The sequence below is a fragment of the Amblyomma maculatum genome, chromosome 2 (genome assembly GCF_055883805.1).
Source record: "Amblyomma maculatum isolate TAMU_Amacu chromosome 2, ASM5588380v1, whole genome shotgun sequence".
Taxonomy (NCBI): domain Eukaryota; kingdom Metazoa; phylum Arthropoda; class Arachnida; order Ixodida; family Ixodidae; genus Amblyomma; species Amblyomma maculatum.
Genome location: NC_139345.1, coordinates 141,131,572 through 141,157,560, shown reverse-complemented (window position 1 = coordinate 141,157,560; position 25,989 = coordinate 141,131,572). Strand labels below are relative to the sequence as shown.

Here is a 25,989-nt window from a genome sequence, read left to right as displayed (position 1 = left end):
CACAGAAACGGCGGTTTCTTCGCTTACCCCCCATCCTCGCTTTTGAGCTCTTATTCCTTCTACGTAGTAACCTACGGTAGTTGTGTGTCAAAGCTGTGCAGCAATATTAGCTGTCTGGCCACCGTTTAGTAGGTACTGGAAATAAAATATTGTGTCATTCTCGATATTCAATAAAACCTAACCTGCCTATAAAACGAGCTAATCCACAAGTGCAATAAAGCACTTGCCTACCCTGCGTGTCTTGCAATAGCTACATGGGGGTTGCCTGAGCGAAACTAAGGCTTTATCTCATGTATTTATCCTAGCTGTTCTTGCGTCCTTTAGCAGTATCGTAGCAATGCTGCTGGTATTATACAGGCCGTTATCAGTCGTCGCTTTCCTTCCCAAGTGTCCACACTTCGAACGTGGTAATATAACGTCTTAGCTGGTGCCTGATTTCGCGAAAGCAACCAACAATATTTGTTGCTCCATTGTACCTATTTACCAGCCAACTTCCACGGCTGGAAGAGGTTTATGCGATACCATGAATATTGCAAGTGCGAATTAGTCATTGATTCGTGTCACACGCGATTGGTAGGCGGTATGCGCTTTATGTGCGTTGGCAATGATTACATGTATGTTTACGATGGTGTAGGAGTAGACATGAGGTGCAGTACGTTGCCGACTATTATTATTACATTGGAAACTACTAAGAACTAATTGATTGCATAGCGTAAATGTTGCAAATACGTAGTGTGTATGGCGACTTTGTGTCTATTTGTGGTGCAACTAAGGGTAATATGTGTTAAATGGTTATGTCATAATTCAATGGGATTTATTAGGACTCATGAATTAGAATGGCGATTTCGATCTGTTTGAGAGATTCATTACGACTGAGTGTGTGTCACGAGACCACTCATGTCCCATGATCATGCACTCATGACCACGACTTTGAACGCGGGAGTCAGTCAGCAAATGGGAACATTTTTATTGGTGCGCTTTTACAAATGTCATTGTGGTCGATTGCGTGATTCACATGCTGTAGTTTATGTGATGACGTCAAATGACAATATGAAGCTATGCCGACTTGGCTCTTAAGAAATCGCAAACCGGGTTTCACGTCGGCTAAGAATCTGACGAGATTTTTTCTTTTTGTTTCCTCATATAAGCGATTTGTGTAAAGCCCGAACACATTTATTATTATTATCCACCATCCGCAGGCCGTATCGAAACTGTTCGCTGTTTCGTACAGTGCAGTTAACTTATGTTTTTATTGCAGTGTATTGCAGTATGAGAATAAAAGTTTTCTAAACTATGCAGCAAGTTTAACTAAATTTTAAACTTTGAGAACGTGCAGAGTTTGGAAGTTGAAATTTCGCGACGGCTGCTTCCAAAGAAGTAACAGCCTTTTTCGGATTCTTGGATAGCAGATGACAAACTCACGGGTGTAATTTCTAATATTGTCAAGCTTTTGAACAGCTCCGCGCTAGTTACTAAAATGTAAGTATCAGGGCTTGTTTTTTCTAATATTTCGGGGCAGCTGAAAGGCGACCACCTGAGTATACAGCGAAATCTTCTAGCTTTGTTTACCTAACTCGAACCCGTGACTAATCCTCCGGAACGAGAAGCTTAGGAACAGATAATAAAACTTAAAGCAGCTGAGGAGCTTGCCCGCAAAACTTCTGATGCAGTTTGCGAGAATCGTCTCGTTTGATAAGTCGTCTGTGTAAAGTTTTGCCATTTCGCTTAAATGCTGCCCACCGGCTTTCGTTTAGTAAATGTATGGACCCTAAGCATGTTATTTATTCAGCATTTTCGGATCAGCAGAGTTTTTGCTTGCATTTTTAGTATCTCAGACTACTTTACGTTTTTGCAGTTTATTTTTCTTCACAGAAAAGCTGATCAGCGTGTGCGCTTATTTTTTTGTACTTCTCTACATTTAAGGTTTCAGATTGCAAAAAAAAATAAACAAAAAAATAACAAAGAAAGAGGATGCAAATGCGATTGTTGTTTTTCTTTCCTTTGCAATCTGAGCTGTATATTGAATTCAAAAACAGTTGGAAATTCAAGTGCGCCAGGTCGTCAGTTATTCTATTATGACAAAAAAATAAAAACTCGAGTACAGTAAGCTGATTTGACTGTAAGGGATTATCTCCTTGAACATAATATCTGCAGAAACATTTCTCCGTTTGAAATTAGAGCGGTATAGTAAAGAAACGCAGGAGGTTAACAACTTAGTAGAAGGTTGCGAATGAAGGAGATATAATAAAGTAAACGAGAGAAGCAATGTTGAGTTAGTAGTGTGGCTCCACGTGGAACCACGGTAATCCCTAATTCGCGGTAAATGAAATCATACCTCCAACAACATGCTGAGAGATATGCAATTCTAGCAGTGAAAGGAAGAAGAGAGATGATGCGAAGGGGGCTCACCTAGCTCGCACCATTCCGTAAATTATCGATGCTCTTCAATGATCAGCCATACAAAAACCTCATCATTGTCATAATCTTCGGACTACATCCATTGCAATGTAGAGGCCTTTCCCATATCCTTCCAACAAGCCCAGTCCTATGCCAACTGCATCCATTTGATCCTCGCAAAATTTCTAATCTCATTCGTCCGCCTGACTTTCAGCTGATCGTTGGTATACTTGCCTTCCCTTGGAATACAGTCTGTCGCACTTGGGGAGCATCCGTTTTCTTGCTTTCGCCTTACGTGACCCGTCCAAGCCATTTCTTCTCCTTGATTACTATTAAAAAATATTAACTCGCTTTTGTTAGCACAAATTGGGCTCGCTTTCTGTCTCTTAGCGTTAACGCTAAAATTTTTCGTTTCAGAGATATACCAAAAATGCGGCGAAACGAAGACAATCACATGAATAGAAAACGCAACGCAGGCGCACACTATACCAACTGTAATATGAAGCTAAACAAACATTTCCTCTTCAACATTCAGCCACAACTTCCTCTTCAACTCCCAAGTACTTATCCTTCGCACACCTCTTCTTAACTAAGCAGATGTTTAGCAAACAACAAAAGGTAGCAGCACAATCATCCCAACTCGTCCGTCAAGCTGTTATTCAGAGATATACGGGCAGCTCTTAATTTAAGATGAAGTGGTAAAGTTAGCCTACAACTTTCTGCCCTTTAGGGGAGTGCTGGTAAGATGCTGCCGTTATACGCTTTCTTCTTGACGGATAGTACTTACTGATGGCGCTCTGGCCCCCCCAGTCTGATTCCCCTTAGAGATCCCACTTCGTGATTAGGATCTACGGCCGCTGCCGTCCTAAGTAGACGTATTGGTTATTGTATTCACTGCCTGATTATCTATCGCAAACAGATATCCTGTCTGAAGATGCTGGAAATTAGTTTACTACGTATTAATTTCAGGCCTACTGTTCTACTTTATTTATTATGGTCATTAATCTCCTTTCTTAACTCATTAATTGACCTACTTAGCAAGGCAGTGTCATCACCTAATCTTATATTATTGATGTATTCTAATTTAACCATAATCCCTAACAGTTTCGAATTCAGATCTCAGAGTACTTCCTCTAAGCGAGCGGTGAATGGTAACAAAAAGACTGTTTTTCCTTGCCCAACAATCTTCATTCGGGAATTTCATCACTCTTTATGATGCGCAATAATTTCTGTGCAAATAGTGTAGATATCTTCCAGCAAATTTAAATACATCCCGTCAACACCTTGATTTTTCAATGTCTGCATGGCTGCATCTTAGTCATTTGAATCCTGGCTGTTGGGCTGGAGGCTTGCATACATTGGTGTTATTTAATGAAATCTTTCGTCTGCTTAGATACATTACCGGTATTCTCCTCAAACTATACTACCAACTGTTTCTACCGCACACTCAGTAATGATATATCAGAAATTGGCATTCAGTGCTTCCACATTAAGGCCATACTCCTCAGTTCAAGCTCCTTTGTTCTCTAGCGACTTTCTGGATCCTTCTTCTTTTCGTCTTACCGCTAGTTCACTACTTTATTTCTTCCTTGGTGGCGTGTTTCATTCTGTCTTGAAATCTAGACTATTTGTAGGCCTTACTATCTTATTTTCACTGCATCGAAACGTTCTATTTACCTGCGCAATGCTAAGGTGAGAGCACAATTGATGATTGATAATTTATTGCGGCGTGCAAACTCAACCAATACACCCCCCCCCCCCCCCCTCAACTATATATAGAGCCAATACTATATTCACCCACTGCATTGTTTCCAGCCTGCTTCTTGCCTACATTGGAATTGAAGTCACTCAGAAGTGCAGTACACTGAGTTATCGCTTTGTGCATTGCCGATTCTACGTCTTCATAGACGCTTTCACCTATCTTTTAACATTGACGGCACGTAATGATTAGCGCACAAATGAAAAGTTATGGAAGCGCATAGGCCTCCTTACACTTTCATTTGTACAGCTCATTAAAATTAATTACAATATTTTCACCATCTTATTATTGTCAAAGAAGTCGTCTATGTTGCCACTTAAAAAGCTTATTCAGAAGCAATCCTACCACCCATTTCCTGTTTGTCAGCTAGACATCCACACTCTGTACATGACCGCCCTTTAGGACACTATGTTATTCATTTGTCGTCTAGCCTCAATAAGCTCTATGATACCGAATTTAGTGTTAGCTAGTTGGTCGAGCAGCACTGTTAGACATAGCCTCACTAGCTAGAGTTCTAGCGTTAAACGTTGTAAGGTTCAGTTTCCGATGGCTGCGTGTACGGAGACTGGGCGTTTTAGTACCCTCCGTAGCGTCAGACCTCCACAGTGTTAAGTTGATCCGCAGTAGCTGGGAAATGCGGGGGAGCAGGGGGGGGGGGGGGGAGGTTATTGGAGTTTTCGTATACAAGGTGGTGTCCAATTACTGCAATAGAGTGGCCAAATCCTCTTCTTGTGAGGAAGTGCATTTCAGTTGATGGTCAACGGGGTCAAGACACACACCGAACCTGGTTGTGCAATTTAATAAGCTTGCTGTTATTTTGGTAAAGCATAAGCTCTACTACTCAGACTAAAACTTCACATTTCGCCTGGTTGGTGCAGAATGACTATAACCCAATTAAGTTTAGGTCTCCACCGAAAGCTGAGACAGATACTGCGCTTTCCTTTCTCGAAAACCCATTTTAAACAAAAATTATAGAAAGATAATGGAATGAAAAGGCGTTATCACGTCCACTCCAAAGGCGAAGCCTAAGTGTGCCCCTAGTTTAAACCGTAAAACCGTGTAAAACATTCCTGAACACTGCTTAACAGATCCATAGGTACTATAACTAGTTTGAAGCCATACTCAAGTACCCACTGTTTTAAAATAAACGGCGTATAATTACGCAGCATCGGTATTTAAACCGCTCTCCTATTGAACGCGAGGTGGATGATCTACCTGTATGCCCCCGCAGCACCTACACCTTACCCCCCATACCCCCCATACGATACCATACCATACCATACCCCCATACCCCCCCCCCCTACCATACCATACCATAGCATACCATACAATACCATACCATACCCCCCCATACCCCATACTCCATACCATAGCCCCCATACCATACCATACCATACCATACCATACCATACCATACCATACCATACCATACCATATCATACCATACCATGCCATAACATGCCACACGATACCATATCATACAAAACCATATCATACGATATCACATCATACATGCCGGAATCTGAGCATAGGCCGATTCGTTTACGGGAATAAGCGTTTATATTGGAAGCAGAGCTATATTTACTGGACTGAGTAGTTTGCTTCGTCATTTTCGAATACTACGGCACCACGAAACAACCGTTCATTGGACCGAAGTGTAACGTCAGGTACAGATAAAGACAAGGGCAACGATAATCCACCTATGATGACCATATATTTGAGGGACGACCAGGAAAATAATTTGAGGGACGACCAAGAAAAGCAAGGGCTATGCTTTGTAACTGTGAGAGCGCTCCACGCAGCGCCCAGCTCAATGATCTTGTTTTAACATTACAGAAATGATTTGCTTTTCGTCCCAGTGCAGATATTGTTCCCAAAGGCACAATTGCAAAGTTGCCTCTGGCAACCCTATTTCATACGCGTGCAGTATTCCCACCTTTAGGCAGGATATCGAAGTACATGGTCCCTGCCTGGCATGGTAACACAAATGCAAAAAAAAAAAAAGAAGACAACAGTAATACCATGTAATCCGTGCATCGTAAATGTGCACGGCGCTCATCCTAAATATCACGGCTCTGCTGAGCACGTCAATCTGATGCAGCAACATCCCAGCTATGTCTGCAAATATCGGTGTCCTCTATATTCAAGGGCACATTAGAAGGCTTGAGTTCAGTACCATCGTTTGCCTCCTTGCTTGATAATTTTGTGAGATAACTGGACCATCTCGTTTTTTTTTTTGCTTACCCCTGTAGAATTTGTTTTATTTATTTTAATGGCACTCAGAGTCGCTCTGTTAATTTTTTCATGAGCAAATGGTTAAACATGCAAATTGCTGAACAAAAAAAAAAAAAACAAAAAACATATCTCCAATATTGAAAACTAGCTATGATTTACTTTAGCCTGTAAAAATGACTGGTATCATCTGACTTTTATTTAAGTTGAAGCACTAACCTCGCGATCGAATGCAACGCAAAGGTAACATAACGAGGGTCACTAATGGTAATTTCATGTATTCTAGGAGAAGGCAGGTCATCATGGTGGAGAAGAAAATCAGCTGGTGGATAAACTTAGGGGATTCGCATGAATTCAGCCGTTGCAACTGTCACAGAACTGGTTTATTTGGAAGGCTATGAGATGATCTATTGCCGTGAAGTCATCGAATTCAGGCAGCTGATGACGAGGTTAACGTCTGTACAGATGTTTAGCTGTGTTCAAAAAGGAGAGCAAATAGTGTTCCGCGAATTACTGCGGCATTACGTGTAATGAAAGAATAAGTAAAGTCGTGAGTAAAAATGTTTATTTAATGGCAGTAAGTGAAGTGGAACTGAAGAGACTTTTCATGCGCGTACAAGAAGAGAGTGAGCAGTTTGGGCGTAAACTGAACATTGAAAAGACAAAGATCATGGCGTATTGCCCTATCAAGTCCTGGAGCATCAAAGTAGAAGAAGTGGAAGCTGTGACAGATTTTCTGTTCTTGGGCTCCAAGATTACCCTGGAAGGAGGCTGCAGCCATAAAATTAGGAGACGCCTGCTTCTGCGAAAGAGAGCCATGGCTAGCCTTGACCGCCTAGTAAAGAGCAGAGACATTACACTGCCAACCAAGATCCGTATAACTCGTGCTATGGTCTTTCCAGTTGTGATGTATGGATGCGAGAGTTGGACTGTGAAGTAGGCTGACCGCCGACGAATTGATGCATTTGAATTGTGGTGCTTGCGTAGACTCTTGAGAGTTCCTTGGACGGCCACAAAATCAAATCAGTCGATGTTGTCCACCATAAAACCCTGACTGCTCATTGGAGGGTCAAATTCTAAAGTTAAAGCTCAGCTACTTTGGTCATCTGATGAGAAGAGAGGAGTCGCTGGAGAAAGATTTGATGTTGGGAAAGGTTGATGGTCGCCGGAGAAGGGGTAGGCAGCAAACGCGATGATTAGATGGCATCCTCGAGGCGCTGCAGATGAAGTTATGTGATGTTAGGAAGATAGTGAGAGACCGGAAAGCGTGGCGTGACATGTTCCATAGGGTCACGAAGAGTCAGAGACGACTGAACGACTGAACTGAACTAAAAAATGATTTGCACACGTGATGGATCATCGGATCGCCGGAATGACAACTCGTCGTGCTGCAGTTGAAGAAGTGGTTGATTACGAGGGTACCGAGCCGTTCCCTTTTTTAAGTATTAGGGGGTGCTCAACGTGCTGCCCCGGCCAGGTAAAATTTATTTTTCTGTATCGCCCGCTCTCTTTTCTTTCCGTTTTAATGCGGACTTCAAACTTACATAAAAACTACAAAAAAAAAAGAAGCTATGTTTGCTCATGGTGACCGGGCCAAAAATAAATGTCATATATGCAGTCACGTAAGACTGCCGGTTCGACGCTCGGGCGGAGGCACGCTTAATAATTGTAACATCAAACATCATGCTGTCCCCTCCCTGTGATGCAAAAATGGCAACGGCCCAATAGGCATGTCGGCGAACCGCAACGCCGTGTGGTGAGAGTATCACCAGTCACCAGTCGCCAGTCACTTGCGCTAATTTTACTAGAGACTGTACATGGTGAAGCATCTTTTGGAGAAGTGCACTGTTGACGCATGCGTGCATGCCGACATGATACTGTTCTTTCTATAGATATTTTGCTTCATAAAGATGGAATGCTTAATGCTTCGCTTAAAGACCCCTTTACCCCTCTCCCCCCCCCCGCTCAAAAAAAAAAAAAGCCAAAACAACTTTAGGTGAAAGAAGTGAATTGTCAGCGTTAGGTTTTGTTAATTCGTTCTACAGGTTTGTGACGTCGTCACAGGCATCCACAGTGCCACGTGCCAGTTGCCAGCTGCCTCGGTATGCAGGCGGCACACGAAGTTTCGATTCGTAAACTTTAACCAGTACGCCTAAATAAACATGCAGGTTAACTGTCAGTGCTGTAAAAGATATTTCTAAAGAAGTTCTTGAGAGTATCGTTGCCGTCATGGGCAAGTATGCACTCACCTCCGTCTGTCTTAGTTTGCGAGTAAAAACAAATTGTTACACCCACTACGTAGCTTCCGCCGAACCATTCTCGTTATACTCTCGTAGCCGTATAGGAACTTTTTCTCTACTCTTTCTTCGACTTCTGTGGCTTTCTTAACGACCATGGAAAATTTTGTTTTTCTAAGCACCGCGCTGTTTTTCATAGCACGAGATTTCGTTCTAGAAGAGTAATGCGTTTGCTGCTTCCCTAGTTTTGTTTGGGTTGTTCTATTCTTGCTTTCAAAAAAGAAATAATAATGTTCACCAAAGAGGTAGTTGTCTTGCACATTGTTTTTTTTTTAGCCGAGTGTTTCAAATAAATTCGCAAATAATTATAATATGCTAGCACGTGTGAAATAGAATGATAGTGCGAAAGTTTTTGGATACGTGTTTAGCAGCGATAAGCCTACCTCTTAGTCCGACAGTACGAAGCATTAGGAGACTGCTTTTAGGCACTCCATTACGCACCGTGAAGCTACACTTGCGACTACGTGATACCACTCGCACCGGCTGGTCTCCTTGTGGAAATGCAGGCTGGCGTGCTTGCAATTTGTTATTCACGGAAGATACGCAACTCATTTGGCGTGTGAAGCGAGGTTCCTTCATCGAGATGAGATTTCAACACGCGATCAAAGTGTATCCTGGCTAATGCAGGTACCCCAAGTATGACTGCATCATTAGTGCGTCGCGATTTGAGTAATGTTCGCGCACGTCCTGCGCCGTGTTCCAGAAGGTGTTCGTTTTCGAAATGGGTTTTTCGACCAGACATATCATGCCTGCCTTCTTACAAGTAAGGATGCGTTACTAACAGGATGTGGATCGGATGGTGTTTGCGTTATGAGTTGTTTACCCCGAAGTTAAAAATAAACCGTGTTTTTTTTTTCGTTAAAGAATACTACTTCATGAGGTACTAAGTATGAAGTCAGATATATGTTTTAAGTTTTTGAAATGATCTTACCCTTCTAACGTAGAAACAGGCAAACAAACGAACAAAAAACGCTCGTCGGAGGAAGTTTTAACCCATGTACTTCACGTGGGGAGCAGGTAAAGACCCTCGTAACTACCCGCGCACCCGATCATCCCACGTGTTTTTCTTCCACCCTCTCGCGTATTGCGCTGCATATCGTCGTCTTCCCAAACTTGTAAACACAAAGCCAAGCTATGAGCCGACAAGGTTACAGAGATGCTTTCCGACGCCTGCTCGGTTTAACTATTTTAAAACACTGCCATGTTCTTTATACTGAAGTAATAATAGGAAAAAGTTGCACTTTTTGAACACATTGCGTGATAAATTAGACCGAAACTACTCCCGTTTTGGGCTTTCTTTATTCGCGCGTCGGGAAGTTTAATGAGCCCACTAAATAAACTAATGAGAGGACGGTAAATCATCGCGCGCCCTTGAGCGGGGAAATCTATTTTGTGAGCACTTAGCTGCCACAGCAGTGGCCACTCACACATTCAAAGAGATACATATAGGTAATAGTGTTATACCATAATCGTTTAGAATTGTGCTTTATTTCATTTCATTTAGCGCGTGGAATAACAGGCCTGAACTGCAAGGGCACGAGGCCACATTGCGATGATTTACGACAGTAGTTCGTGCTCAGAGGATAATGTTGGGAGTCAACCGCTACTGCTAGTGCGAAGCCCGGGATGCCCTTGCTGAAGTTTGCGGCAACCTGAGCAGGTGGCATAGCTCACTGCTCAATCACAGAGAAGATAATGCCGAGGGGTAAAAAAGAACAACTATGTTGTGATGAGCCTGCAGGCTGCATAGTCTGCCAGATATTGTGATAGAATTCCTTTCACCTAATAAAGCACAATTAATGAGGACCGCGTCACCACAGGTATGAATTTCTAGGAGTGTATACCTCTTTCTTAATTCCTTAAGAAAGTAGTAGTTACTCATTGACATCCACCCAAGCGCGGCCATAAGGCTCCGAAGGAAATTTGTACAGCTTCCTTGGAAACTTCGTAATTAAAGCAAAATTCGACCTGATGCGGGGATCGTACCCGGTCCCACCGCCTTTCCGGGACAGCCGCTCTACTGACTGAGCTAACCAGGACGGTTAGCAGATCAAATGATAGGGTGAGGGCGAAGTGATCTATAACTCGAAATGGGAATGGTGTGGGGTCAAATATTTAATGGAATTCTCGAAGGTGGATTAGATTTGTAATGAGGGAGTAATTACTCATTGACATCCACCCAAGCGCAGCCATACTGCTAAATTATAAAGCTAGAAATTCCTTACACGGTCCTCCCAGATCTCTCAAGAATTAACTTCTAATTAAAGATGAGCTATTAAATACCGTGAAAATTTGAAAGAGGACGTATAGTGTTTGTGCCATGTTTTTTTTTTCTTCGTTGACGAAGAACACATAATACTGATTAAAAAGGTAGGTTTTTGGCATGATGCAAAATGCTTAACGAGTGCATAATACTTTAGAAATGCTTAAAACTATAGGCTGCTTCTTTTCTACAGATGAAATTGGCCGGTGTTTTAAGACACATTTATTATTGTTATCGTAATAAAGCCATCAATATATTACGCTGAAATAAAAAAAAAAACGAAGAAATTACGCATGCTCGCCAAAAAAATGGAAGCTGAACGAATCATTCTGGTTCTTAGAATAATAAGAACAAATGAGAAAACTGAAATTGAAAGCCTTTAGACATGCGCCATTTTTAATTTAAAATAATAACATCTTGTAGAAGTACTTTGGTGCTAGACCACTGCTTGCGTTTCAAGTTTTCGTTACGATATATCCCAGGCAAACAAGAGGTGGAAGTATAGTCACTAATACTGGTGGTAATTCCAAACGTGTGTTATGATGGATGAGTATGGCTGCCCGCTACTACGTGTTTGACGCGGTGAATTGTGAGGCTACCCATGTGATTGTCTCCGAACTACAATAGCCATGCGGAAGCCTAGAGAGAGATCAGCAGCTTCTGGTCTTCATATCTCGAACACTACGTTTCAGTGCGACCCACATCTGTGAAGATAAGGCGTGGTGACATCCCAATCTCCGCGGGTCTCCCTGCCGAGATTGTTTGCGAGGTCTGGGGTTCGCGGCCACCTCCGGTGGTGACTTGGTGGAAGGGCCTGCGGCAGCTGAACCACACTTTCGTGTACGTCTCCACGGACGGCAACATCACAACGAGCGTGGTGTCGTTCACGCCGTCAAGCGACGACCACGGCTCAAGCCTGGCCTGCCGCGCTAAGAACCCGGCCATGGCGGACAGCGTCGAAGAAGACACCTGGACCATGGACGTCCAGTGTGAGTAAATGGAAGCTTGCCGGATTTTCATAGAGCATCACATGCTTTATACTTTTATGTGGATTTAAAGAAGTGAGACTGACAACTCTTGTAGGGAGGCGAGCATAGTGGTTGCCTTTAGTCACCAGTGTAGAGAAATGTCCCCAATGATTATTGTATGTTTTTTCGATCGCTAGATATTGAAATTGAGCTGTTATCTTGTTCTCTCGGAAATAAATTCTTATATACTCTTACTGTATAAGGCAATTAGCCTTTTAACCAACTGGATACATAAATATCGTAAAGAATCAATGAATCAATCAGCCAATCTTCTCTGCTTCTGCACTCTATTACCGAAGCTGTACACGAGTTTATTCTTAACACGTGCCTAATACTATAATAATGACATGCGACGGTGAAGCAACACCTCGACTTCCCCACGTAGGAGACCTAAGGCCCCGTTGACGAAAGCTCTGCAGGACTATAAATAAAGTTGTTACCAACCAAAATTGGTTCACAGGTAAAAAAAGGTGCAGTATCTATCACACTAGTTTTGTGGGTACCTGACCGCGCCGAAAGGAAAGGGAGGAAGGTGGGAATAAAAGTGGAAAGAGAGAAAGGAGTGCCATAGTGGAGGGCCCCGGAGTAATTTAGACCATGTGGGGATCTTTAATGTGCATTGACATCGCACAGCACACGGACGCTACTTGTTTTCGCCTCCATCGAAACGCAGCCGCCGGTGGTCGGGATCGAAACCGGCACCGGCGGCTGGGTTTCGATGAAGGCGAAACTTCAATGTCCCTTTTCAGTGTCTGACACTGTGTTTTATTGTTTTTGCTGCACTGCAGACAAGCCCAAGATCTCCCTTCAACTGGGCACAAAACTGAGCCTGGAGAACATCCAAGAGAATAACGACGTATACCTGGAATGCCGCACGGATGCCAACCCAGCCGTGGACGAAGTAGCTTGGCAATTCAACGGCCAGGAGCTGCAGGCCTCGGAGAACGTGCTCGTCTCCAAGAACTTCCTGGTCATCCAGCGCGTGCAGACGCACCACTCTGGCCTCTACTCGTGTAGCGCAGAGAATTCCGAAGGGCGAACACAGGGCGACACCCTGCAACTACGCGTTCAACGTAAGCTTCCTGCCCCTTCTCACATGCATGCGCCTATGGCCTGTGGTCATTGTCAGAAAAAAATGCATGCCGCATACTGCGGCTCATCTTGGATGCAAGAATGTTTTCGGTGACATGACTTGCATTCTTTGTGGAGCGCAGAAAGGTTAGAGTCAAATAGATAAAGTAATCATCATCATCATCATCATCATCATCATCATCATCATTATCATCACACCCACTGCAGGGCGAATGCCTCTCCCATATTTCTCCACTTAACCCGGTTCTGTGCTAGCTGCATCCACTTGACCACCGCGAACTTCTTAACCTCATCCACCCACCTTTCTGCCCCCTTTTTGCCGCCCCCTGCTACACTTTCCTTCTCTTGGAATCAAGCTTGTTACCCTAAGCGACCATCGGTTATTCTCTCTTCGCACTACATGTCCTGCCTATGCCCATTTCATCTTCTTAATTTCCACTAGAATGTCGGTTACTTGAGTTATTTCTCTGACCCACTCTGCACGCTTCCTATCTCTTAATGTTACCCCTACCATTTTTCGTTCCATAGCCCTGTGGGTTGTCCTCAACTTAAGTAGAACTCTCTTGGTTAGCCTCCACGTTTCAGCCCCATAGCTGAGTACAGGTAAGATGCAACTGTTGTATACTTTCCTCTTGAAAGATACCGGTAAGCTGCTAGTCATATTCTGCGAGTGCTTGCCAAATGCGCTCCATCCCAATCTTATTCTTCTTGTTATTTCCTTTTCATTGTCCGGATCTGCGGTTACTACCTGTCCTAAGTATACATAATCGCCAACTACTTCCAGTACTTCGCTACCTAATGTAAACTGCTGTTTCTTCCCGAGGCTGTTGAACATTACCTTAGTCTTCTCCATATTGATTTTCAAGCCTACCTTTCTACTTTGCCTGTCTAGGTCATGAATCATAATTTGCAGTTCATCACCCAAGTTGCTTAGCAAGGCAATGTCATCAGAAAATCGCAGATTACTGAGGTATTCTTCATCTACCCTTATCCCTAACTGCTCCCATTCCAAGTCTCTGAATACCTCCTCTCAGCAAGCTGTGAGTAGAACTGGGAAGATAGTGTCTCCTTGCCTAACACCTTTCTTTATGGGAATTTTGTTACTTTCTTCATGCAGAACTATGGTTGCTGTGCAGCCACTATATATATCGTCCAGCACTTTCACGTATGGCTCGTCTACTCCCTTATTTCGCAATGCCTGCATCACCGCTGATGTTTCAACTAAATCAAATGCTTTTTCGTAATCAATGCATGCTATGTATAAAGGCTGATTATATTCCGAGCATTTTTCTATCACCTGATTGATGGTATAGATATGATCGACAGTAGAGTACCGTTTCCGAAAACCTGCTTCATCCTTTGCTTGATTGCAGTCTAAGGTTGTCCTGATTCTATTAGCGATCACCTTAGTAAATACCTTATACGTAACAGACAGTGAGCTGATTGGTCTGTAATTTTTAAGGTCCTTAGAGTCCTCTTTCTTATGAATGAGGATAATGTTTCCATTCTTCCATGGTTCCGGTACTGTCGATGACACCAAACACTGCGTATAAAGGGTGGCCAGTTTCTCTAGCACGATATCCCCCCCGTCCTTTAGCAAATCTGTAGTTATCTGATCCTCTCCAGCTAATTTCCCCCTTTTCATAGTTTCTAATGCTTTCTTGACCTCGTCCTTCGTCACTGGTGGAACGTGTGACTGTTTTTCCCTGCCGCCAATCTCGTTACGATCCTGACTACTTTGGCTACTGTAGAGATCTGTATAGAACTCCTCGGCTACTTTGACTATCTTGTCCATATTCGTGATGACGTTGCCCGCCTTGTCCTTTATCGCATACATCTGGTTTTTGCCTATGCCCAATTTCCGCTTTACCGCTTTAAGGCTTCCCCCGTTCTTTACAGCATGTTCAATTTTCTCCATGTTATACTTCCTTATATCAGCCACCTTGCGCTTACTGATTAGCTTTGATATCTCGGCCAATTTGATATAGTCTGTTCGATTGGAAGCTTTCATACTCTGGCGTTTCTTAATCAAATCTTTCGTCTCTTTAGACAGCTTACCGGTATCCTCCCTAACTATACTACCGCCTACTTCCACCGCACACTCAGTAATGGTATCTCTGAAATTATTGTTCATTGCTTCTAGGGTAATGTCGCTATCCTCGGTTAGAGCTGAATATCTATTCTGTAGAGAGATCCTGAATTCTTCTGCCCTCTCACTCACCGCTAATCCGTTGACGGGATTCTTTCTTACTAATCTGTTGCGCTCCTTCTTCAGATTTAGGCTAATTCGGGACCTCACCATCCTGTGGTCACTGCATCGCACTTTCCCGATTACCTCTACATCTTGCACAATGGCGGGGGTTGAACACATTATGAAGTCAATTTCATTTTTTATTCTCCCCGTCAGGACTTTTCAATGTCCATTTCCGCTTCTTCCGTTTGCTGAAGAAGGCATTCATGATTGTTAAGTTATTGCGCTCTGGAAACTCAACTAGTAACTCTCCCCCGTTACTCCTAGAGCCGATGCCATTGTCACCTACTGCCTGGTCTCCTGCCTGCTTTTTCCCTACCTTAGCATTGAAGTCGCCCATTAGTACAATATACTTCGTCCTTATTTTTCGCATTGCCGATTCTACATCTTCGTAGAAGCTTTCAACTGCCTGGTCATCATAACTACCTGTAGGTGCATAGGCCTGCACAACCGTCCGTTTCTACCGCTTATTAAGCCTAATTACTATGTCTGCCACCCTCTCATTAATACTATAGAATTCATCTTTATTACCCGCTATGTACTTATTGACAAGGAAACCTACTCCTAGTTGTCGCCTCTCTGGTAAGCCTCGATAACACGGTACATGCCCATCCTTCAGTACAGTATATGCCTCATTCGGCCTCCTAACCTCACTAAGCCCTATGGCATCCCATTTCATATCTTTTAGTTCCTCTAACAGCACTGCTACGCTAGCTGCACTAGCTAGGGTTCTAACGTTAAACGTTGCCAGTGTCAGTTTCCAATGGCGGCCTGTCCAGCGGAGTCAGAAGTTCTTAGCACCCCCTGCTGCGTCATATGTCTGACCGCCGCCATGGTCAGTTGTTCCGCAGCCGCTGGTGACTGAGGGCCGGGGTTTTATGGAGCTTATCATGAGAGGTTGTGGCCAATTACTGCACCAGGGTGGCCAAATCCTGTTCTGGTGAGTGAGTGCGTTGCCGGAGGTGTTCACCGGCATCAGGTCGTACCCTAAGCCTTTTTATGCAATTCCATCGACACGCGGATTTTTTTTTTAAATCCGGTGGAGAATTGCGCGGCACCGGGATTTGAACCCCGTCCTCTTGCATGCGAGGCGGATGTTTTACTGCTACGCCACCGGCCTAGTTAATAGATAAAGTAGGCGCTCAGAAAACGTTTCGGTTTTTGAAAGAAAGCAATTTTGGAATTCTCTCTCAGCGAGGAATTCAGATAGTTTAACAAACACGTATGTGCGATGACCTTTACTTGCCCGCTCGTGAGATTTGCTTCTTAGAGTTCTCAGCAAGTCTGAATGGTGAATGATTTCAACTGAAGTTCTAGGGGTCACGACAGATAGATAATATTTGAGCATTTACTGATTGTTGCGTTTCACTCCATACGTTATAAATTATAATTCTTAGAAATATGAGCGCATTCGGTGCAATAGATAATTTTAAAATGAATATTGTTTATTAATTTGAAAGCAGCTTCCTGTTCAGGCAACCATTGGCCGCTGACGTCACAACGATATATACTCGATTGCCTCCACCAAGAATGGGGGTATAATAGGCAAGATCCGAAGGGCAGGCAGTTATGGGAAGATTTTCACGAATTAAACCTCATCCTGCAGACAAACTCTGGCTGCCCGACCAGGATGGGAAACAGTGTGAGCAAAGACACAACCCCAGACTTAACATTCACCAAAAACATAGAGGAGCTCAGGTGGAAGAACACAGAGCTCAACTTTGGAAGCGATCATTATGTCCTCGAAATAACGCTTAAACGAGGAGTCAAAGTAAGACGAGAAAAGGTCATCAGCGCAATCGAATGGGAGCAATTCAGACAAATTAGGGAATCCGCAAACATGGAGGAAATATTGAAAATATCGACAATTGGGCAGAAACCCTCATGCACCACGTTAAATCCGCTACCATTACCCTAGAGGGGGACGATGCACCGTCGACAGGAAACTCCTACACATGTGGGAAGCAAAAAAAGTATGGAAAGACGCCTCCGGTGTCAGAGATGGAACCGAAACCTAAGGCAAAAAATAGCCAGGCCCAATAAGGAAATTGAGGATTATGCAATTAAACTCTGCGAGCAAAACTGGTGTAACAGGTGCGATGAAATGGAGGGCAACATGAGCCTTTCAAAGACGTGGAGCCTGCTACGATATCTTCTTGATCCCGACAGTTCGAAAACACAGTCAGACACAACAATAGCAAAGGCAAGACGCGCGTTCGAGGGGAATGACGCGGAACTAATAACTAAACGTGTAGACACATATGTCGGCGATACCCCTCCCTCTTAGGCAATACGCGGGCTTACCGAACGAGGCCCTCGACGCGCCCATCTTAGAAGCGTAAGTTAGAGCCGAAATCCTGAGCTTAAAGACGCGATCAGCTCCCGGCCCTGATGGAATAACAAATAAAATGCTACGAAACCTAGACGACGCTTCCATAAAGGCACTCACCAACTACATGCAAGATGTATGCAGTAGCGGTCGTCTTCCCCAGCAGTGGAAAGCTGCAAACGTTGTGCTAATTCCAAAACCTGGCAAGCCCCCGAAATTATAAAACCTCAGACCTATTTCTCGAACCTCATGCATTGGAAACCTTATGGAACGCGTAATGCAAACAAGGCTAACAAATATTATAGAGAAAAAATTGGTCTGGCTTAGCTTATGGTTAAGCCTAGGATGCGAAGCATACTAGCCTAAAAAATTAAACCTTACCTGGCTATACCTGGTTAGTCATTTCATAGACAAGAACGACTCACGTGTTACTCTGCTTCTTCCTTTATTTTTCTCAAACCAATAAATACACTATGATGATCAGTCTTCAGCACGCATTTTCCGTTTGGTAGCATTTCGCCACTCGAACCGAGTAGAAGTACTCGAAGCTTCATCCTTCACCTCGGCATCGGTTGTCGAACGCTGCCGTCTAGCTGCATACTGTGCACGTCGTTTGGCAAGCCGTACTTCTCGTTCTTCTCCCGTTTTTGTGGCTATTTGTAACTTGCACTTTGCGGCCTGGTGAGCCGCCCTCACCTTGGCCGACATCTCGCTGCTCCGCTGCTCAACTGACTCAACGAGTGCGTCGCCTCTTATACAATTGCGTGACGTCAGTATCTCCTAGCGGTAGGAGCGGGAACGAAAGAGCCCCAGCTTTCACAGCTGTTGTGACGTCATATCACGTGGTGCGCCGATGTAGGTCAAGTGGTAGCTACGCGCCGCGCGCGGCGCAGCAAGGAAGAGCTCGGTTGTGTGGCTAGTATGCTTCGCATAAAATGACCTGTGGCCGCACGAGATGGTCGGGTTCCGACCGGGCCTGTGCACACAGGACGTAATGCTCCGATTACAACATGACGTAATTGACGCGAAATCGAGAGACGCGAAGGTAATTCTAGCACGAGATCTAACAAAAGCATTTGACAATGTAAAACACCAGGCAATTCTCGCGGGACTGCAGGAATTAGGAGTCGGCGACAGCACACATAATTACGTAATGGATTTCCTGACAAACAGAACGATGAAACTGTTTCAGAACCTAGAATCCCCCACTGTCCACCTGGGAAATAAAGGAACGCCGCATGGCTCGGTGCTCTCCCCCCTTCCTTTTTAACGTGGTGATGAGAGGCTTTCCTGCCGCTCTTAAAGTCATAAAAGACCTGAAGTTCAGCATTTACGCGGACGACTTTAATCTCTGGATGAACAATGGCAGCGATGGCAGCATAGAGGAACGTCTACAGGCGGCGGCGGACATCATTGAGTCCTACGCGGCTGAAAGGGGTCTTGCGTGCTCTCCGCAAAAATTCGAACTTTTAATATATAATCCAAAATCAATGAGCTGCAAGGGCGACTTTAATGTAGAAATTAAGGTCGACGGCAAAATCGTACCAAAAGCCCAGCAAATCAGAATCCTCTGACTTTTTATTCAAGAGGACGGGTATAATGACGGAAAGATAAAAAAACTCACTACCTACGCGACGCAAGTAACAGGGATATTTACGAGGATTGCATTCAAAGGCAGAGGCCTCAAAGATAGATGCCTCTTGAGACTGATGCAGGCGTACATAATAAGTCGAATATGCTATGCCACACCGTTCCTCAACATCAGGACCAATGAAAAAGATAAGATAGACGCACTCATCAGGCGTTGAGTCAAGAGGGCGCTGGGTCTACCCATCTCCTCTTCTACGGAACGCCTGATAGAAATGGGAGTGCATAATAGCTGGACGGAACTTGCTGAAGCGGTGAGAATCGCCCAACATGAGAGATTAAGTAGGTCGAGCACGTGTCGAACCATCTTAGAATGAGTGGGTCGAAAAATAGATAGGGGCACAGCCGACAAGGTTGCCCTACCGCCACAATGTCACGAAAACATCATTGTCCGTTCTCTCCCCAGCAACATGCACCCAGAATACCACAAGGAGAGACAGGAGAAAAGAGCAGAAGCACTGGTTAAAAGTGCAAAAGAATTCAGAGTAAAAGAAGTTGCCTACATAGACGCTGCAAGCGGCCGACCAGGGGCGGCAGTCGCCGCGGTAGTCGATGGTAGCGGCGCACCAGTCGTCTCCGCCACCATCCGAAGCAGAAACATAGACACGGCTGAAGAGGTCGCAATAGCGCTCTCTTGCGTCGGAACGAAGGCTAGATTGATCTTTAGCGACAGTAAAACTGCTCTCTGAAATATCGGAAAAGGCAGGGTCTCGCAAGAAGCCGCCCGAATTCTAAAAGCTGCAGCTAAAATCGATCGCAAAATCACCCTAATTTGGGTCCTAGCACACACAATCCCTAAGTCTACGGGCGCTAGGGACAACATTAAAAGTAGAGAAGCCTGGGTAACCCTGCTGCGAACCAACGTCCCCGCTGACCAGCAGAAAGCCGTCCGCCTGGCGGCTGAGGCCCCGAATAACCAATGCATATTCACCAGTGCTTAGTCGAGGAGGTTCCAGACCCCGTTCTTCAGGCCTGCGTGCCAGGAACGGGGAGTAGGGGGCCTCCTAAATCGGTGGAAATTAAAGTTTTAATCAATCAATCAATACTCGAAGTGCCGGCTGTACACTTGCATGCCCCCTGTGCACGGTGGTCGCTGAGAGCTTTTTTTTTTTTTTCACAAAAATTTTATATGCACGTTCACCTTTTTCTTTGAGAAGCCTTCACTACAATATGCAACCTTATTGCTCCTCAGACTTATTTTGAGCTTCCGCCTAGAAGTTGTCCAGGAGGCCGATATTGATCGTCTCATGCTGCATTATTTAGGCATACAGTCAGAAGTTACAGTTCGTACGTTATGGGAGTTAGCTTGTCCTAGCAACAAGCGTTCCCGCATATAAAATACACATGTCCATCGTTTTCTACAGCCGTGTGCGCCGCAAAAGGGGGAAGGGTTAGCGTTCTGTTGATTATTGCTGAGCTATTGCCCGTCGCTCGATCTCTCGGTCTAAAAACTAAGAAGAAAACCCAAACAAGTGTACGTTGACGCGAGAGCGCACTTTGCGACATTAGAGAAGCTGACAGAACTTTTGAACGAAGCGGTACCTCCTGACGACTGGCTGGTATATGCGCGTGTTTGTAAAAGTAATATATTTTCGGTTGCTACAAACCCTTTTTGCAAAACTACGTTCAGTCTGGCCTTGGCCAGTGGACGAAAGCCCTCGCCGCTGCTGCCGCTTCAGTCCCGTTATCGCAAAACCGAACTAGATTCGAATAGGATTCATTGCTTGCACCTAACATGAGCCTCCCAGACGCCACCGTCTCGCCTACCCCGCAGCCGCACGCTCGCGACAGCGTCCAACTCTCGAGCCTAACCTTGCGTTGTTGTAGTGCTTGTCCAGCAAATGACTCTTGAATGCTTCAGTCTAAATATACATTATTTAGGATTTAGTGTGTGAGTCCTAACTCCAGCAGGAATGAGTCGATTCACGGATTACGACTGCGCCCCCACTGTGTTTGTTTACATAGTTTTTGCAATGACTGGATGCATGCTGCTCGTTCGCACGGCATAAAATGCAAGCTGAGCTAGCAATACCAAAACTACAATTATTTTCACACTAGTTGCACCTATATTTCTTCACAAACAACAACTTCGCTGTTAGAAGCGCTGTTGATGCTACGTCTTCTGCCTGCGCCGGGTATACACACAAATGGCGCCGACAGCTGCCGGCCTCATTCGCTAGAGAGGGTCACATATAGGCGCTTCCCGCTCAATGTGCACTCGCTCTGTGATTTAAACAGTCGTCGATTTGGGGTCGCTACTGCCAAAACTGCACTCGGTGGCTACTTGCAACCGCTAAAGCTTGTAAATGCGTGCACCATATTCGCCGAAATTGTCGAGCCGAACCCCGCGTACTCGAGCTGGGCCTACTGGCCGCGGAACGGCCGGAAGTTCGGCGCCAACCGACATTTCTGGCCAAGGTAATTGCTGATGACAAGGGGGAAAATATAAAGTGTAGCGGCTTGTTTTTTTTTTTTTTTTTTTTTCTAGCATAGTGCACCTAGAAACAAGCGCAACTGTTCAGGCCGTTAACTCATCGTGTTGCAAGTTCTCGCTGGGCCTCCGATCTGACCAAAACAGATCGGACGACCATCCTCTGACCATTTCTGTCGGCATCACGTGGTCGAAAACATCACACTACGGCGATAGGCGACCGTTGGTCGTACTGCCGTCGTCGCTGGTATGATGAGACAGTCAGTGCGTCGATAAGCTTAGCAACCTAACCGTGCATGCCACCCACAAATTGTGATCGTGCCTCATGCTGAAGGAAACATACCTTACCCTATATCGCTTTTGTGCAGTAACATGTTCATCAAGCACTCCTGCATGAGGAATGACCACTGTGCGAATAGTTCACAGAAGAAAAACAGATGTGTTCTTTAACATTGCAGCCTGCATTGGACACGACGATCCGCCGTCCATTCTCTTTTGTCGTCACACGAGTATTTCAATATGGCGGCCGCTCTCGATGGGAGGAGTTCCACGATTCCGAATTCTATCGCGTTTTTTTTTTTTTTTGTAATATGTGCCGCGGGTTAGGCACTAAAACTTTACGAGTAGATTCACAGACTTGTCTATTATTCACCGAAGTATAAAACGGCTATACGTCGATTGACCCAGCCATCTCCCTTTTAAACAATGTAACATGAAAACTTAGTATACAAAGTCATTCCGACTGCTTTTACCTTGTGGTGATTAAGCGCGCGCATTTCAGGTCCGTTGTATTTTATTTGCGTATCTAAACATTGCCAGCTGATTCTACTTCGGATAATTAGACGCAGTGATATTTTTCACGGAATGTTATTCGCGTTGATCGTTATTCATCTCTCCATGTTGTTAATCAGCGTGTGTTCCATTTATGGAGGACACTTAAGCTCCGCCTTAAGAGTACGAAACAACAGAGTTGGCTAATAGCCCAGTATATAAAGCCATGCAAAGGTGCCTGCGTAGCCGAGGGATAGCGGGAATGCTAAAGTCCTGGCAGGTTGATCCTGATATCTCCCTGCCTTACAAATATTATGAGGGACTTGAGCGACTAAAGTAGGGAAAGGCGAAAGCTTGAGTGCCGCATTCTGTTACGCAACTGAGACTAATTAGTAAGTAAGTATTCGGTAATTAAGGAGGTAAATATTTATTTACTTAAGGAAATAAATAATGAATAATGATTGAATAACGCATTACCCTATTAGTGAAATATTGGTTATTGAATACTTAATTTATTATTAGTAATTGATTACGGATTGATATATTGCCAAATAAGGCACGTATACTGTGGTGACGCTCTGTGATTCGTCGAGACCTCTATGACGCGATTCCGCCTCGGCCAATCAAAACGCCGCAAAAGCGGGACACATTTTGTCTGCGACATGAGCCATTAAAGGCTTTCGCGTTAAAAGAGAGGACCGAGTTGCCAGCGCCTACCGAACGTACCCTCAGAGAGGCCTATATCTCCAGTGAGTGCGCGGAGATTGCAGCTACCAGCCCTCGTCTGCCAGTGCTAGGCTCGCAATGTTTCGTTAACAACGCCAACGCCGGATTTTCCCTCAAAGGGGCCAATAATGCGAACGTCTTGAAAGACTAATTAAAGTCTTATTTTAAACGTAACTTTAATGCACATAAGATTTATATGAATATTTTACCCGCTATTTAGGCGTAAAATTTACACATGTGCTCATGACTCACGCAGTAAGCCACTGAAAAACTTTTGGAATATTTGAGGGACGGTCGCTGTCTTTGAGTTTTTGTGGTTTACACAATATAGCCGACCTTGAACGGTAAATATTTTAGCCAATTTTTGAGCATATTCTAGTCATGCCTCAGTATCTGCTTGGTTCAGGTTCAGGGTGTTTAAAACGTGTGCTGTTACATTCAAGAAGTGTTGGTTGAAAATCTTTGTCCCATCCGCGAAATGTAGGTGTCATGGCACAATTATAACTCAAAAGGCCTTGAAACACTCTAGAAGGCTGTCTCTTACTGCAATAAAATAATGCGCTAGAATGTGAAGGTACTTTGACTTGAACTGGTGCCGTAACAGCTCCATTAAGCGGCTCAAACGAAAAACCATACGATCAAAGACTGAGAATCAAAATTATACGTGAAGACCTTAACACTCAGGTTGTGCTTTTAGGGAAATCTCAATTCTCATGATCAGGAGCGAGGTGCGGTCAAAGAAATATCAATCACTGTCTAGTCTCTGAACAATTCATTTGCTTGAAAAAGTGACTGAAAAGTAATTATGTGAAGGAAAACCGAGAATTGCTGAAACTATGTGTGACACTGAACTGAAGCCACGCATGTGGAGCTCTCAAACAACTGATATGAGAGGTAGACTGGAATAATTTGGGGACGAAGCTTGTGAAGAAACTTCAGTAAAAATATCGCTAAGAACTGGACTTCTGGGGAAAAAAGCAACAGCAGCGCTTCATCAAACGAAACGTATGCTTCTGGGCAAATTTGGCTCACAAAATAGCTTTATACAGAGAAAAAATGACTCAGTATTGTTTAGATTACTGCGTCTGAACTAAGCAATGTGTATAAAATGCGTCCACAAAAGAAAAGTGTTCTCCATTTTTATGAAGTTGCCTTGAGTTTGCAGCTGTCCTGCTCCGGAAATTTGCAGCTTCTGAAAACGTTTCTTCAAAGCCTATTCTGGGCTCCATTAGCCCCAGACGGCCGCCTTCTATTTGCGTATCTCGTTTAGAAACTATTTTTTCTCACACGCGCCGACAAGACTTTAATGGTTATTTTCGTGCGAAGCGCTTGCGGCTCTGTCTACGCGAAAAACATAGAAATCAGACCATGGCCTTCCGCACCATCGCTTGGGGCCTTGGGTCCAGCCTAACGTCAGCAGTGTTACAACGAACCCTTAGAACTGCTCCGAGAAATGTGTCTGGTAGCAGCCAGTGCGTGAAATTCCGGTTTATATGCGAAAAACGGTTTGCCCAACGCAGGCAAAACGTGCGCACGAGGACTAAAAGGCCAAATGCGACGCAGTACATTGACATGCAAAGCATCGAGAGTTTCTACACTTTATCCCGAGTCCGCAGAGGAGTTTTCGACATACCTTGGCGAGCTCTCATATACTTTTCGCTGACGACGAACGACCACAGACACACTCCGAAGCGACTGGAACGCGGTCCGCTAGATATAAGTGTATTGTTCTAGGTATTTTTAAAGAAGATGGAGAGAACAGCCATGCGCCTACATTACGCGCCTTGTAAGAACGGTCGGCACGACGAGAACACTACCGAACTTTTTCAACTTCATTGCCAACCAAACTAAAACGAAACAAAACTAAAGAAAACGCCCACACATGAACCGCATTGTGCAACGCGTCTCTCGGCGCATTGCGAGAGAAGAATGTAGCGTGCGGCAGTATGGAGATCTTGCGTAAACGAAAACCGAAACGAAAACCAACTCCAGAAGGTTTAACGAAACGAGCAGCGGCCGCTCACTTGAAGCGGAGGTTGTGCTGGGGCTACAATAGGACGAGGGTCAACGGTGCAACAACGGAGCCCGTAGAACGTTCTGTCCCACAAAGTGGCCGCGATAAAAGTTGTACGGCTTTATTACCCGCTCAGCGATAACAGAGTTGAACGGGTTTATCGTCGGTGGGGCTTCAACGTCTCAAGCTTTACGTTCCGTGACGCTAGTTTTACGGTTGTCCCTTCTTCACCCTCCTGCCCACTTCTCTCCTCCATTCTGGCCTGTTCTTTCTGTATCCACCCCTGTCCCCAGCTTCCACGTTCCGGAGCCAACGTGTGAGTTATTTTTTAGACGAGAACGTATATAGGGGCTCGTTATTATTTTTTTTTCTTTCTTTTCACCAACTATCCTCATTCTTGCGTTTTAATGCATTCGTCGACGAGTGGCTGAGAGGGGCCGCGGGCTTGATAGCTGTGTGTTTACTCCATTTGCAGGATTTTATTTATGTTGTCTGCCCTTTCTTGCATTTTAATTTTCCGGCATTGCCATCCCCAGAGCACAGCGAAGGTCGGAATTTTAAACAGACACCCGGCTTTCAGAGCTAGTGAAGCGTTAGAGAGAGTTTCAAAGGCCGGGGTTCAGAAAGCTTCTGTTTCCTGCGTGCATATTCGTTGTTCTTTGGTTTGTCTATGTACTTTCTTGCGCACGTCTGTGTTCTGAGTACAGTTCTAACCTTGCAAACGACTACTGAAGTGAGGCTTTGTAGCATTT

General features: G+C 44.5%; 1 protein-coding gene across 1 annotated transcript in view; it reads left to right on the top strand.

The window, feature by feature from the left end:
* Positions 1-25,989, top strand: part of LOC146200079 (neural cell adhesion molecule 2-like) — an 87,697-nt gene that overhangs the window by 40,338 nt on the left and 21,370 nt on the right. The window contains exons 6-7 of the mRNA XM_084592266.1: positions 11,641-11,937; positions 12,765-13,049. Coding sequence (XP_084448392.1) covers positions 11,641-11,937; positions 12,765-13,049 — 582 coding nt within the window. The remainder of the gene's footprint in view (positions 1-11,640; positions 11,938-12,764; positions 13,050-25,989) is intronic.